The 17,030-nt window shown below is 44.0% G+C and overlaps 1 protein-coding gene across 1 annotated transcript; it reads right to left on the bottom strand.

The window, feature by feature from the left end:
* Positions 1–1,094: 1,094 nt before the first annotated feature.
* On the bottom strand, positions 1,095–16,082 carry SD3 (import inner membrane translocase subunit). The gene is made up of 6 exons (XM_087397501.1): positions 15,872–16,082; positions 15,065–15,286; positions 3,295–3,479; positions 3,075–3,123; positions 2,860–2,979; positions 1,095–1,598 (listed from the first exon to the last, which is right to left on the bottom strand). The coding sequence occupies exons 1-6, from the start codon at positions 15,872–15,874 to the stop codon at positions 1,440–1,442; spliced, it is 738 nt and encodes a 245-aa protein (XP_087253627.1). The 5' UTR covers positions 15,875–16,082; the 3' UTR covers positions 1,095–1,439.
* Between the last annotated feature and the right edge of the window lie 948 nt (positions 16,083–17,030).

Raw genomic sequence — 17,030 nt, 5'->3', positions numbered from 1 at the left:
AGCTAGCAAATACATTAATTGACCAAACAATAAAACCTATGCGAGTCTCAAGTTGATCACATGCTATGCGAGTCGTAAGTTGATCACATGCTATGATAAACAATCATCCAAATTGATTTGAGATATCATAGATCCAATTGAGTGTGAGCTTTTCTCCAATGTGAAAGATGTGCGAAAAAGATCTGAATCCCTTCGAAAACTTGTGAAGCACATAGGGGAAATTCAAATGTTAACCAAGGTATTATAGATTGGGCAGAGTGCTTGTATACTCTCATCTTCTGCTATGTAGGCACCATTTTTGTTTTCAAAGAGATGCATTCGCAAAGACATATCCTCAAACACAATGGGAAGTGGAAGGTTATGGGCCTTCCAACTGATGCATACGTAATTTGAAAGTATATGTTTCATCTCCTGCAAACTAGTGCGACTTCTTAAAACAAGACATTAACATGCAAAGCTAAGTACTCAACTAGATCAAACAAGGAACAAGGCTCAACCAAGAAAAATAAAGAGGTACTTCAAAGACCGAGGGAACTCTACTTGCATGTTACTATCTGAGCTAAAATAAGGACAAAATTCCCATAGTGTGTAGACGACCTTTGGCATGAGAGAGCCCAGACCCGACCCCTCCAACTCTAGGGAGGTGAGAAGAGCACTCTAATGCTTGTCACACAAAGTCTGCTTGCTATCTCATGCATCCATCCAACTGCTGACAGAAATTCACAAGATTTAAGAAGCAAAAAACCACAAATCTGTGTACTAGCTACAAGTTGAAATGTGCACGTCTATATAAGGCATTTCCTAGTGTATGAAGCTTAAGCATGCACATGTAAGATCTGTCCATATGTACAGGTTAAATGCGCGTAAATGACAATATGAGTACACGCAACATGCTGATTTACAAGCATTAAAATTCTGCATAAATCTCTGTAAGTAGCTATTAGTGTAAGCGTAGTGCTGCAAATCCAGCGACCACATCCCCAAAAAAAATAATCCAGAATTCAATGCCTGTAATAGGTTTGTGACATCAGGTAACCAAAGCCTGTGAAATAGAATGGCCATTAAGACCTCCAGACTCAAAAAGATCAAGGTGAGGATGACCTAGTGCTCATGTTGCACTCTCTCATTTTCTTGAAAAAATACAAAGAAACAAGAAACCACTTGAGCATGGTACAAGAAAGACGTAGCTGACGTTGCATTACAAGTCAAATGTGCTGGTCCTTGTCTAAAGACTCTACCGTAGTTAGCATTTTGACAGCTTCCTTATGCAGATCAAAATGGCCTTTGATAACTTTCCAAGGTTACAGACTTATCATTCAGCTGGCATGACAAAACTGAGGCAGATTTGAACAAATGTGAGACTCATTTGAAATAAAAATCGAGCAAAAAGAATCATAGGAAAGCTGGTTCTAAACGGTTTGAGCTTATATGTGTTCCCATCAAGTAGGCACATATGACTCAAGCATCAGTCGAGTAGGCGAAGGAGAAAGAATATCAACAATGAGATATGTGAACTTCCATTTCTTTTCCACTTTATCTTTGAACGTCTCACAGTGAACTTTGCCTACCCCATGTGGGCCGCGAATAAAAAACTGGACCTGTGCAGCATGAGAAATACTGTTAGAAACAAAACGCAAACTATGTCGTTACCTAAAGTCCTTGGTAGAAAAATTTCATAACACATCATATTTACAAGAATTGTTAAAATTAAAGCCCCAGAAAGACAACGAAGACACATGGGCTAAATTTAACTGGCTTTCATAAACTGCCTACCAAAGAAAATGATCCCTGCACTTAAGACAGAGCTGGAAAAAAATTAGTCCTACAAGGACAACATACAAAGGGGCTGCGTAGATCTGGTTAAAACTGGTAAGATTCGCAATCATTGCCTCAAATAAGAAAGAAACCAAAGTCGGAATGCAACCTGATGCAACAGTCTGAAAACATACGTACGTGCCAAAAGAAACGCGCCTTGGGAAACCTACAGCCATGGGACCATGGTCCACTACTGTCGTTCACTGGTCAATTCAGAAATCTCTCTGCGTTATCTTTTTGCCATGGATTGTATTTCCCTCTACTAGTGCGGAAGCATGGGACTAGGACCCCCTGGCTGTCTGTTTAGCGGTTAACTCCTATAGATTGAATTTTCAAGGTAAACTATGGGAGGATTTTTATTCATACTAACCTCTTAGCCTATGAACTGTGTTGACAACCAGGATAATTCTCCAGTTAAAAAATAACCTGATTGTCCAATAATATTTCAGGCTGGAAGGCTTTTTGCTGCTTGCTTCTGGGAGCGCAAAAGCAATCCACAGAAAACGAAGCGTCATATTATTGGGAGATCATGACAACTACGACAATAAACATACTATGTATCCAAATGTAGTAGGTGCAAAGGACTAAACGTTGTCAGGGGCTTACCTATATAGAGTCAAAAGTAAATCATCTACCTTGCCGTGTAGCATAGATATCCCTCTGGTCGAAACATTGTTGAAGCCCTCTGTGTTCACAGAAATGAATGCCCCAATGTAGTTTTGAATGCTAAAAGCAAAATCCACATCCCCTGGAGATAAAAAGTCTAGACATATGGACATGGGACTTAAGTATTCACGGTCTTGGTATCAATTTTCTACAGTGGATTCCAAGTCTCAAAGATACTATTGTCTTTTCATTTACTTCAAACTACGTTATGAATAGTTATGGTAACCCATACATTGAAGAAGTTTCTGCAAATAACAGGCTGATATCTTGATTTGAAAACTAGACTTGGCACAAGCCTGTGACACAAATCTGTACCTCAACCTTCCGTGTTTCCAAACCATCGACCCTGTGTTACAAGGAAGCTTCATAGATTATCACCTCAATTCGTTCAACTCCATCTTCGTCCACCCAATTCCGATGTGGAATGCGTTGTCTAGCTGCACGATTACGACTCTCCTGTCCATATCCAGTAATGGGTGTACCTAACCGTACTGTCACCTGTATGCATTCATCTCTCAAAATAGAGGGTTAATTGTGAGACACAATTACAGCCCTTGAATTGTTATCACTATATTCAATACCATTAAATTCACCTGGCTATCACGTTGTACTCTTTCCAAAGCCATATTAAAAACTTTATACCTGGCAAAAGCGTATGGAAAATGAGCAAAAATTGTGACATACTGAAAGTCTAATTGAACTTTTCTACCCCAAAAGAAAATTTCAACACATTAACAAAGACCAAACATTAAGTCAGCCTCTATGCAGCTCAGAAAAATAAAAATCCCATTTAAACCAAGCCAGGAAACTCACTCCTTAGGTTCAAATATAAGCTCCTTGAAAACAGCATATGCAGCAGCTGCTGCCACTGCAAAACCAGCAAATATGGCAATGCTGTACGAGGCACCTTCTGTAAAAGTCACAGGTCTCTCAGGGATCTTGTCTGTGAGAGGATCAAAGGGATCTTCATCCTGTGCAGCAATGTCTTTTCTCGTAGTCTGCAGATTTAGATGAGAAATGAAACTCAGGCCAAATTAGCCCCTCTGGGATCTAGCACAAGCTGAACAAACAAAAGAAGACGAGAAACATTCCTGCTAAAATCAAGAAACCAAACCCAAGGATAAGGAGGCTTTCCATGTGGCTAAGCGGTGGCCTGATTCTGATTCCAAGGGCTTGGAAATGCTTAAAAATTTAAATCGATGACTACCAACTAAGGAGCAATTGGTAAACTTGACTGGCAGGAAATCAGAGGTTTTACTGAGCCAAAAGAGACACCGGGACTCTGCGACCAGAAACATTCAAATGTGCGTAACTTTTAATACCTTGGCGGATGTGCCCTCCTTGTTTTCTCTGATTTCTCTATTATGTAAAAAATAAGGTGACAAACAATTTCAATACATAGCTGGCACTAGCATCATTTTCCATGTCCATGGATGAGTTAAAAGGGGGATCATGAGAGACATCATGACTTTGCTGAGCTTTCTTCATATCTTGCAGATTTGGATGGGTTTTGATCCATTTTGTGAAAGGTTGTGTTTGTAATGCTATGGAGTCACTTGATCAGTGCTCCTCCAAATGCCTTGCAGGACATGAGTGATATTTAGCCAACCTTTTGCAAGCAGTATCATTACAGTTGCCAATTTGCTACGATCTTCCACAAAAAAACTAAAGGGTGGGCTCTCAAGTAAGATAAAAGCATATACGGGACATCCAGGCATAAAAGTAGCACAACTTCATTCTAAAACGAAGTCTTGCACAATGACCCTTACGGCTCCATGTGTAATGTGTCTTAAGAGAAAAGCGAGGGTTGAAGAAAGGACAGAGTCCAGGGAGGCAAGAGAAAGAAAGAAAGAAAGAAAGTTTATTATAGTCTACTGAAGACTGATGGGTCTATGAGACTGGTAGAAAACCTGATACAACAAGCAGAAAGGGTGGAGCTACCAAACGAGCATCATCACCCATGCTGAATGCAAAGTCTTAAGTAGTACATAGTCATATCATCAGTAAAATGACATAATCATCATCATCACAATCCTCATCATCATATCAATCAATCCACGTCACCAGGCCATGCCGACTCTGGCTAGTCCAATGCAGCCTCACAAGGTGTAAATGTCAAGAGGAGCTCAAGAGGCGGTGAGGTCCTGCTGATGTGTAGCTAGTGATGTAGCATTGGCAACTGTCTGTGGGCGTTGTCTGTCTCGATCTCCTGACAGTGGCTCTGCTCTACTGTAACACCTGTGGGTCGTGTCCCATGTCTGAACAAGGATGGGAGGTCACCCAATGTGATCTGGGTGTCTGTCCCGCTGTCGAGAGAGAAAAGAGAGTAGTCACATGAAGAGTGTGGCTTAAGAGAAAAGCAAAGGTTGAAGAAAGGACAGAGTATAGGGAAGCAAGAGAGAGAAAGAGGACAAAAAAAGCAAGGGTATTCATTAACAAGCTTGTATATATATCCATGGATGCAACACTCAAGTGTACTACGTGATTTGTGATATCGTGGGTGGAATTTCAGTACCTTAATACCATGTTGTATGAATAATATGATCATGAGTATGTTATGGATACCACATCAATACTGGCAGATCTCATAACTGCAATGCATGCTAACGTCTTTTGAAAAACAGAAATGTGTAAAGTTACTTCAATCAATTTTTTGATTGTTGTAGGGGTCTCTTAAGATCAATATTAGGTCACATCCTCTGGGTAAGACAGATAATTGTTTGTATGAATGCAGTTAACTATTCTTGCGCACAACCTAGAGGCTTACTATCAGACTCACGACCCAACCATAAAGCCAATCCACACCCTCCCCTGAGCTGCAAGGTATAGGGTCCCAGGAGGGTAGAGTACTATAGAAACAAGCTGTCTCACCATCCCCATCCTCACAGCGTTTCATTCTTGCCCCGTTGTGCTCGACGCATCCTCGTGGCCCCATCCTCACCACCCCTGCTCCTGGCGCCTCACCTGATGACCAACGGCTGAAACGTGATTCTAAGCATGAAATGTTACGGATTGCGAATTGAAACAGAACTTAGGATTGCAGGTCGTGCAAGCCTCTGGATGATTTTTGAGGTTTCTTGCTTGGCATTTGCTGACCTTCGGACAGGTCCTGGTTATTTTGTTTCATCACTTGACATGCAAGTAGAGCAGGCGCAGGCTAGATTTGGATGAGTGTGAGAGGCGGAGAGATAGGCCAACAAGGCGGAACGCAGAGAGGCAGAGGGCAACGAAGGGGAGGGGGAGGGAGGATTAATTAAATTAATATAGATAAGGTTAGGGGGTTAATTAAATTAATTAAGTTAGGCTAATGAACTATCACCAATTAATTTTTCCCAATGAATCCTCCAAAATCTTCGAGTTTTGCAGATCAAATGCAGTTGTTCAATGCAGAAACAATTGAAACACAAAATTACAAAGTTGGTGGAACAAATCCCATGAAAATTGAATACCTGAATGTGTAGATAATTATTTTTATAATTTAGTAGACCCATTAGATTATGTGCCCCATGAATCAAAATGTCTTTTATTAGGATTGTTCCAACGCTAAAAGTTCAGTGAAAGAATCACTTTGAAGAGGATAGTTTTTGGAAGTATTGATTCTCTTTGGTACCGATTCACAAAGTTTATGGCTAAACCTTCTCTGAATAAAGGAGGAGAATATTATGTCCACAAAAGGACATAGCATGGCTATTATTAAGGAGGTCAAGTTAACCTAATATCATGTCACCTAAATATGGGATAGTTAGGACATGAAAAACTCTTGGTAAGTTAGGGCAATCTTAGGGTTGAGCCAGCTGAGACCCATATGGCTATATAAGAGTGGGCCTTGGCTCATTTGGTACATTCTCAGGAGTGGAGCCTTTTCAAAATGCCCAACTATGATAGAGCTCATCCAAGCCTATGCATCCCTAAAGTCATCTGTGTGCAAATGGGGCTGCGTAGTATGGGACATGTAGTCTTACTTGGGAGAATGTTGGTCTAGCGTTGCCATAGGTTCTAACCCTAAGACTTGCATTGCATACCTTGGTGTACATACTAGTGTTGTTTACTGTTGCAGGAAGCCATGCACCCCCTAAGTGACATCCTATTCCACACTATTTTGTGATTCTGGAACACAGTCACAGTCTTGTTAAACTACTCCTGAAGTCTCTAATCAGCAGGTATACATTCACCTTTTTACCAAGAGTATTGACAACCTCATCCTCAGCCTGAAAATCTCAGCAACACATCTTGTCTACCTTCTGACTTTGTGCACCAATTCTAAAGCTTGACATTCTATCACCTGGTTGTCTGCAAATCTTGTCTCAAGGATGCTTCGGGCAACCACCAAGATTGTTGCTCAACCACTACTACATTTACTTTTCATTCTTCCTTCTAAGGGTGGTCCTCCTTCTTGTCTTCATTGGCTTAGGGAGGAGCCCCAAAACCGGTCTTCACAGCTACCCTTCTGCAACAAATGTTCTGCTACATTCTTCACACTACATGCGAGACAAGGACCAGCTCGAACACTTCCGCTGGCAATTGGTTCCTTTGATGCTGTCACTGCCAATATATGCCTTCTCTACTGCCTAGGAGTGCACTCTGAAGTGTTGGAACTGCAAAACTGATAATACATATCTAGCTGTAGCAGAGAGAAAGCCTACTCGCTCTCTCTCCTGCTCACTACTACCTGAATTGATAGAATAATGCAGTCAAAACACAAGTGGAACCGTGAGTGAGTGTGGGAGTCTGAGGGAGAAATACAATTGGCCACCGAAGAGGAAAGGATGACTGAAAGAAAAGTCGCCCAAAGGGCTGAATAAAACTATACATAACTGAAAGGACTACGTACTGTATGGAGAGGATGAAGCCTCACTACAAAAGAGGAATGGAAATACTGTATGGAGGCACTTACCCTCACTGCTAAACTGAGTCCTGATGGAGGGAAGGGACTGCTCTGATACAGAACCCTAGCTGCTGCTGTCCGGACTGAACCGGGTCCTTAAGTTGGCCTGAAGATGATGGCAGGGAGGAGGCTGATCTGCTGCTTTTGTCATGCCCTGGTCCTGGCTGATCCCCTGCTGGTGGCTGAGGTGATGAAGCCCCAAAACTGAACAGAAGATGGGATGAAAATGAGGGCCAAGGGGCTGCCTTTATAGGCCCCCTTGGACCTGGAATTGACCAACCTAGTCAGAAGAAATGAGGATGACACTTCGAACACGGAGAGCTGACCCATGGATGCCTGAGAAACAGACCAATCACGACCAAGTCCCCAATGCTGCCCACATTGTCAATGTAGACGATTGTGCAAGGCTATCGAAGAGGCTTGTGCTGTCCACAGGCATGCACTAAAACTACGTGAGTGAGAGAGGTGAACGGAGGTGAACTGAGAAACAGAACTGAGTGATATGGAGCTGAGAAAACTAAGTGAACACTAAGAGATGAGAGCTGAAAGGTGAGCTAAGAAAAGAGCTATACAGAGCTATAAAACTGAAAGAAAAGAGCTGCTGAAACAGAACTCAAACCTCCCTTCTTGTGCTGGCTCGAGCCCGGACTGTTGTGCAGCAATTCCACCGTCTCCTTGGGTGTGAACTGTACGGTGGCTCCGGGCTTCTGTCTGGAGGCTTTCTAGAGGAGAAGAGGAGCTGCAAAGGGTCTGAGAGAGGCACTTGACGGCTGAGGACTGGATGGAGAACGAGAAGGCAAGGCCCCCTTAAATAGGAGGCTGTAGGGGGCTGATGTGGCCGACCCAGCCAGCCCTAAATGGCCGACAAGCTAGTCGGCTGGTTAGCTGGCTGGTTGGGCCTTAAAGCTCAGCCCAATGGGTAGACCAAGGAGGGACGAAGGCAGCCTATAAAAGGCGTCTTCCCAAGCCCGTTTGCCCTTGCTTGGAGCTGCCATTAGGGGCCTCCTACCCTGGCTGGTCCTTCTTCCTTCCATAAGCCATCCTTTGGGGGGCCTTCTAGGGCTCCTACCCTATGCTATGACCTCGACCTAACTAAACCCTAAGATGGAAACACTATTCCTATTGTTCTCCAGTGGGTACCACTGAGCACGGACTTGTCCTAGGACTTGAGAGCTGTCCTACGTAGCTCATGCCTGACTGTCCCTGGACTAGGGCTCACAAAGGGGTCACGACATACGACAAAATCACCTATTTTAGGAATGTACGAGCACTTGTTGGTATAGACAGGTGTCACCTTGCTCCCAAGTGCAGGGGTGCATGTCAAACTTGTGCATGATCTCGAATTTTTTGAGCAAGCTCGTACGCTCACTCATAATCCCGTGGCCTGAAACTAAGAACATACCTGTATGCAGCCCATGGAGAAACTTGCTCGGCTTGTGGGTTTCCTCCAGCTGCAATTGTATGGACACCTAAGTCAACTTATTGGCGTAAGTAATGATTCAAGGTCTCTATGTCCCCCGAACACAGCTCAAAGAATTGACTCTGCAATCTGTCCATGTACCGAGGTGGCAGGAACGTGTCATGATATCTTTCACCACCTCCGTCCACCATATAGGCGGAGTCTAGAAATGAGAAGTTGCAGGTCCTTTCTTCCTTCTCCTGAGCAGTGTGCTCTCTAAACTCCCTAGCTTCTCAAGCCTCTGTTTTTCTATGATGATCCTTGCAATCGCGCTCTTCTTTTGCCTCCCGAGCTGCTCTCTCGCGGTCCAAAGCCTCACGATGGGGTTCTTCTTTTGCCTCCCAAGCTGCTCTCGAGCGGCCTGCTCACGATCATCCCGCATCTCTTGGAGTTGAACCATGCAGGTAAAGAGACTCTCTGACAGTTTTTACTGCATCTGCATCATGGTCTGCATCATGGCCATCATGGTCACCGGGGCCTCTACAATTGGGTTCTATTGTGGTGAGGCCTGGGAAGCCGATCCTGCCTCCTCACCGGTGTTGGACATGCCACTAGTACTCATGGTGTCCTTCCCGGATGTTGTCTGTACCATAAAACAGTGGTCTGTCCCTGAACTGCCTAGACTAATACGGGTTGCTTAGTCTTTGAAAGGTTTGGCTTCCGAAAATGAGTTGAAGATAGCTAGAAAGAAGAAAGCGGTGCACCTCCCTATGTCAGGAAAGAAAAGCTGAAGCTCTGATACCAATGTTGCAGGGAGAAAGCCTACTCACTCTTCTCTTGCTCACTGCTACCTGAACTAGCAGAATAATGCACTCAAAACACAAGTGGAACTATGGAGTTAGTGTGAGAGTCTGAGGGAGGAATATAATGGACCTCCGAAGAGGAACGAATAACGGAAATAATGTCTTCCCCAAAGGGCTGAATACAACTGTAAATAACTGAAGGGACCAAGTATGGAGGGGATGAACCCTCACTACAAAAGAGGAATGGAAATACTGTATGGAGGGACTAAACCCTCACTGCTGATGGAGGGAAGGGAGTACTTTGATGCAGAACCCTAACTGCTACTGCCCGGGCTAGAACCGGGTCCTGAAGTTGGCCTGAAGATGATGGCGGGGAGGAGGCTGTTCTGATGTTCATGTCCTACCTTGGTCCTGGCTGATCCCCTGCTACTGGCTACGGTGGTGAAGCCCCAAAACTGAACTGAAGATGGCATGAAGAATGAGAGACCTGCCTTTTTATAGGCCCCCTTGGGCCTGGAACTGAAAATACCAACTAGATCCCTGCTGCTAGCCGACCAGCCAACCTGCCAACCAACCCTGCCACAGGGCACTGACCTGGCATTGTGCTGGCGGGGCTTGCTGACGCAAGCCTGCCTGCTCATATATCTACTGGCATGGCAACTGACATGGCTGTCGCTGTGGTAGCTGATGTGGCTACTGCGCTGGCAGTAGCCGGCATGCCCATGGGCTGCATGCCCATGACACTAGCCCTATAACGTGGGCTCTTTGTACGGCACAAGGCCCTCCAAAAATGGCCAACTAGCCTACTTCTTGGCCAATGAGTTTAGGGGTCACACACCAGCAGTCTAGGGACCTAAAATGAACAACCAGATCTACAGTTGGGGACAAAACCCCTCAACACCTGATCCTTTTGACATGTGGGCTATATGCCTGCCAAATCACCAATATGCAGGCTTGTGCGTAGGCTTTCTGCCCTACATAAAAACCCCACTATTGGCTGTTGTCCACAAGGCAATAATGCATGAGTCCACGATCCTTCGTTTACACTCGATATTTGGGAGAGATAAGTTCTCCCCTCATAATCGCCAAAATACGGAAGGAACATATGCCTACCTTCTCATTTGATATATTAAAGCTTAGTGTCAAATAGACTTTGGGTTGAGCATGTATTTTAGAGGTACCAATCAATCCATTGATGCTGAGGTATGTTTTAGCTGGTACAATGCCGCCCTTACACTACACACGTTGTCCCTTGTATTGAGGATTTCAACACCTACGCTACTCGGCATCAAACTCGTCCTTCAGGTGGCATTTCAAGAGCACTGACTTCACACCCATCTAGTACATCCAAGTCCTCAAGCATATAAACAGTCCCAATCATGATTCATGGCCATCCTTGCCACTGGAGCAGATGTCTACCTCCATCTATGAGTAGCCAACCGAGCCATGTACTTTCCAAAGTGACTTGTACTATTTCTTCAATGAATACTGGGCACATCTCTGACGAACAATCGGTGGCACATGCATCTACGAGACAGTTGGTACCTTCATCTTTTCAAGCACAAGAGACATAAGAGCCTCCTCAATCTACCTGTCATGCACTCAAAAGGCACAACTCTGTTAACGGAAATCTTTCTTGCCTCAAGTCACAGGGTATGTAACCCTTAGACTCCACACTATCCCTAATTATGCACTACAGCTCTTTGTGTCAAGTTGAATCTTGACCTTATTGACGACATGAACAAAGCATTCAAAACCAAAACCTTCAAAAGAAAATAAAAGTCTTTTTACCCCGATTTTGGACTCACATAAACACAAGAGTCTTGCCCTTGAATACCTTTGTGATGCTCCCATTGATCAAGTAGACGATTGTTGTTCTCCCTTTGCCCAAAGAAATTGGGAAGACGTTCTTCACTTGAGCCACGTTCTTTTGTTGTTCCATTTGGAACAGTTTGTCCGTTTTGCCACCCCATTTAGTCAACTAAGGCGCAGTCCCATGTAGTCTGTAATACTGGTGGTTAAGTAACTTGGAAAAAACTTGCCTCTACCACCTTCCCTAACTCTTTTAACTTCCTCCATATCTCATGTAAACCATTACCAAGCATTCTTTGAGCTTTTTGAATGCCTCTCAATTCTCTTGAGAAGCAAATCTATAACGTGCTACCGAAATGACGCCGAGAAACTAGACGCCCTTAATAAGACTGCAACCGCAATCGCCAACACATTAAAGTGAGCCAATTGAAGCAGTACCTCTAACCTTGCTTCCGATGCGAAAGCATATCGATGTTGCTTGTGTGGATCATCTAAAACGTCCCCCTGCACCACTGCACATGAGGTAATGCTCAAGTGTCCAAACCTCTCGTGCAGTAGAAACTAGACCCCATAATGGCTTGAGCCCTAAAAGCCTTAAACATATACAGACCCTTTTCAGCAATGCCTTTTGTAACAACTGCTAGAAAACAGAGGTGGAGGTTGCTTGCTGTAGCCAACACTTGCACAGCGGAAGATTTTGTAAACTTAGCCCAAAAAGTACATAGTGCTAACTCAAATCAGACTTCTTCCTTAATTTGTACACAAGTGAATGTAGAGATAGACACAGAGATCCTTGAACAATGCAACAGTAGAGTAGAACAGTAGATCATGTATAAAGATTGCTCCAAACAAACGGACAAAACCTGATACAAACGGGTGTACTTAGTGTGCCACCATCTAGAAGATAAGGATGTGGACCCCTGATCACTCAAAACTATCATCTACCTCCTTCTGACACCTTCGATCTTTGATAGCCTGCCTGCTCTCCTAGAGCTTAAGTGGCTGAGGAGTGATGCCCTCTTGGACACTCCTTCCTACTTCTCTTCCTCATGAAGACCTGCAGGCTGAGTCCTCCACCAACCTCTGATCTGCTTGCTGCTGGAACTGCAACCAATCACGAGGTCCTATTCATCCTCTGCAGTATACTTTCTGAACTTTTGATGTCCATGAAGCTCTCCAGCAAGGTGGTTGGCCTGCGGGCTGGAGCGTCCACAAATGCTCAGCTCTTCAAACTTGAATGAATGAAATGCCTCCAAGGGAGGCATTTATATAGACCTGAAACTGGCCAACCTTCAGACAGATTGACCGACCAGTCTGTCACCCCGCTCCGTCTGCACCGCAACCAGGTCTGCCATGCTGACCGACTTATGCTGTCTATGTGCAGCCTTTCTGCCATTTGAGTCTGCTGCTGGCCTGGGGCCAGGCCCATAAATGGCCCCTTTGCTGCTGCTCCCATGGCTGGCCCTGCACCTTGTACCTGCCAGCCCTTCTGCCCACCATTTAGGGCAATGGCAGCCGAGTGCTACATTCTAACAGCAGCATGTTCTTGCTGCCCACATGGCAGCCTGTGTGCTGCCCATGTGGCAGCCCTCCGTTTTCTCTCTGCTGGTACACCTCCCCATGTCCTCCTCATATGGGGGCTCACAACTGGGGAGGTGACCATGATGATCCAACACCCCTCCCATTGACCCACCTTTGAACCTGCAACTCCTGCTCCTCCATGTCCAGCCCCGTGCAATTGGAACACAGGTAAAATCTAGGTAGCACCACCATATTTGATCACGTACCCACTAGCCTTCACGAGCAATTCTGGCACAATCATCAAGTTTATACAACTGTTCCCCTATGAATCTAAGGACAGCTTGGCTCCTACCAAGCACCATGCTCCCAAGGTCGTCTTCAGCTCTTCTCCATGCTGGCAACATCCGGATTCCGCACCCGAGTGCCCCACCTGAACAATGAAATCCTTGCGACTGATCCACATAGATCCCCAAGGCCAAATGTCTTTCCACAAAATAATAGACCATAAGGTCCAGATGAGCTCACCAATCAGTGACGCTCCAACAACAATGTACTCTATGTCATGACAACAGAACTCACTAATTTGTGATTAGTAGACATTACAATGTTATTATATTTTATACACCAATTTAATGTTGTAACATGTGTTTCTATTTATGATGGACACCGACTGAATTGTTATTGCGGTGGATCATCTGAGTAGATAAGACTAGCCGAGCTGAAGCTACTAGGTTAGTTTGTACCATCAAGCTTTTCCGATTCCCCAAATCTTGGGATGGATATCTACTGGCCATGACGAGGATGTAAAGGGCTTAGGAGTACACCTGTCTGAATCTTGATTACCCCCTCCTCATAAGGGTATTTGCACTTCAGAAGTGGGAAATGATTTCTACAAGCTTGAACAGAGACCTCCTTCCAAAGGTTCTCAACTTCGAGCTTCCAGCACTTGTGAGTCTTCTTAAAGCTGTAATACCATGTCAGAAAGCAAAGGTAGAGGTTACTAAAACTTCCTTAATGTGTACACAAGTGAATGTAGAGAGATAGACACAGACGTAGATTCTTGATTCTTAAACATTGCAACAGTAGAGTAGAAGAGTAGGTCAAGTATTGAAGATCGATCCAAACAAATGGACAAAACCTGATACAAAACGGTGTGCTCAATGTGCAACCATCTAGCATGGCAGCAGCCTAGTGCTGCCCTCTAACAGCAACCTGTTCTTGCTGCCCACATGGCAGCCTGCGCAGCCGTCCCTTGTACACCACCCCCATGTCCTTCTCGTATGGGGGCTTCTAGGTGGGGAGGTGATCATGACAATCCCAACAACAACATTGCTTTTGTCAATAACCACCACTCTTTACTTGTAAAAGTTGATTTCATATCTTTCTTTGTGAATTGCACTCATGTAGAGCAAGCTTTAGAACAAGGTAGAAAAAAAGAATTGAACACTTCACGATGGGATTGGCTGTGACATTGGCTTTTTTATCCACTAGACAAAGATGTCTGAAATCAATAGGAAAAGCCCAGTAAAGCATTAAATGCAAAAACCTAAACCGTAATAAGAACATGCTTACCAAAAGCATAGCTCCAAAAACACGCCCTTAATAGAACCTTCAAACAAGTAAAGGACATTGCAAACAGAGAGTCGTAATCTTTTTTTTTTTTGGGGGGGGGGGGGGGGGGAGGGGGGGCCGCTATTTGTATTTATAATAGAAACTAGGTACATTAAGCGGTTTGATTTAGGGTTCCATGACTCATACACCTAAATGCTATTGAATTATAACAAGATGAAAGATATATCTATCATTCATTAGGCCTGCCTGTGTATGGGTGAAATGCCCAAGAGAGCGCATAAAATTGTAGGCCAAAGGGAAGGAGATTAAGAGGGTGCAAAGAGGAGTAAATGAGAATGGTCCAAAAGTCATACAAGGGACCCCAAATCATCAATACTCTACATGTGCACCAACCACAAATTAACACCTAAGAGAGCATAAATAATAACAACGATATTATTTTTCCCATCTCAAAACCACAACCTCCACTAAGGCTACCTACGGCAGGCCAAAAAATAAAACGCAGAAGGCATTAGAATACACAACGAATGAAAGAGATATGTTGATGTTGTCAACATTTTCTTAAACTAAAAAAAGAGCCCAAAAAGAAACCTCTCGCTGGGCTCGTTGGCTAGAAAACTGTGCCGAATGAAATTTGAGACTACAAACAGATTTTTGGGCGCTCCAGACTGAATGCTCTGATATTCCTGGCCACAATAACTGCCGATGTGCCAAGTTCAAGGCCTGTCTCACGGATCTGTCAAATCCCGGATGATTTGCTGATCTGTGACTAGCCTTGAATACAAAATGGCACAACCGTTGAATCCCTCTTCCCTGGTATAAGACACGACGTCCAAAAACCACAAACATAATTATGGGCGACCAGCGTTTTAAAAATAAGGATATGCAGCAAAGACAAAACCATGTAATACTATCCCATTACTTTAAGAGACCATCGCAGAAGATACAATCTGGCACAACTCAACAGCTAACCCAACTATCTCTTCTTCTAGCTGGAACAGAGTTGAAGCAGCTTAGTCAACAAGATACTGGGAATAAAAGATGCTTAAAATTACTTGAGCTTAGAAAGGCCCGGCAGGAATTAAACGATCTGACTATTCCAAAGATTCTAAGGAGAGTTTTGTTTAAAAAAAGATCCATCTCCTTGATCGATTGCAAGTGCAGAAAGTGTTCAATATGCGATGCTGTAAGCGACGGTGAAGAGGTACAAACAGGACTCCCCGAGTGTCAAGGGCGAAAAGGGATTTGAAAAGCAAAAGAGGTAATGGAAACGAGCTCAACTGTGAGCAGAGGAGGCCAAAAGAGGAACCGGAAGGAGAAGGAAAGATGAATCAAGGAGATGAAGCAAAACAGGAATGACAAAACGATTGTGTGACAAAAGAGGTGGATGCAACATACCATGTTGAACTGCAACCATAGGAGCACAGCACGAGGATCAACACTTTGAAGATCTTCTCCTTCACCAAGCACTCTACACAAATTGCATTTCCATCAGAAACACCATAGTCCCCTCCCCTTCCCTCTTTTTTTTCTCCCTTGAAACTCTAGGTTACTCAACAAACATGCATTGGTTTTGTAGAGAACCTCTCCTCTCTCAAAAACCAGTATCTCTTGGAAAATTGTCATTTGTGAGTAGTGAGTCAATTTGACTTGGTTAATCGGAACACTATAGTTAGTGGTCACGTTAATGGGTTGGTTAGCGATATGAGAGAGGTTAGGGTTGGAAACCTTGTTGTAGAGATATGAGAGAAGAGAGGTTAGGGTTCCTTTTCGAGTGTCGACCCTCCGCCTTCCTCTCTCCCCTCCGCCTTCCTACCCCCTCTCAACCTCTCTTATTCCTTTCATCCCTCTTGTAGCCAAAACGTTGTCTCGACTCCTTACTCCTTCGTATGATTGTTTGAAAACATAATCTGTTACAAGGCTTGTGGCAAATGTGCCGAGAATAGCTAAGAGGCTTTACAAGGCTTGAATCAATGTACACAATGCCGAAAAATAGCCTATCAGGCTATACAATGGTGGCATGTGTGTGTAAAATGAAATCATGTACTATCTGCCGAGACTGATCAATCAAGCAATGCCTCTGAACACTCTGAAGTTTTGTCGTTGCCTCTGAACACTCTGAAGTCGTCTCACTAAACGGTGGAACGTCGGGTTTCAGGAAATGTAATGATGTGAAACCGCATGTGAGCGAAGGGACTAACTTCGAGTAGGAACTATTTAGGAATTTTCCGGCATGGCTTCAATTGGCTTTTGTGGATTATCTCATGTAAGGATAATCTAATCTACTCTAAACTAGATCTAGACCAACCGTCAAGCGATGTAAAAGCAACAAATAATTCCTTTTCTTTGTTCGTCTTAGGTGCTGGATCAAATGCGTCGATGTAGAGACTGATGTGCGTGCAAGAAGTGGATTTGTCGCCGAGGCCCAAAATTATGTGATACTTGCACCGAAATGTGCATGTGATGTGACAAACACGTAGAGCACAAAAAATCGAGCGTTTTTTCTCTTTGGAGTGCCCTCAAATTCTTCTTGGATCAAGAGATACAGCCTGATCTA

This window comes from Dipteris shenzhenensis, chromosome 26 (genome assembly GCF_047967505.1).
Source record: "Dipteris shenzhenensis isolate YYH24624 ecotype China chromosome 26, Dip_SZ_1.0, whole genome shotgun sequence".
NCBI classification, from domain to species: domain Eukaryota; kingdom Viridiplantae; phylum Streptophyta; class Polypodiopsida; order Gleicheniales; family Dipteridaceae; genus Dipteris; species Dipteris shenzhenensis.
The sequence above is the reverse complement of the archived record's forward strand: the minus strand, read 5'-3'. Positions and strand labels throughout refer to the sequence as shown.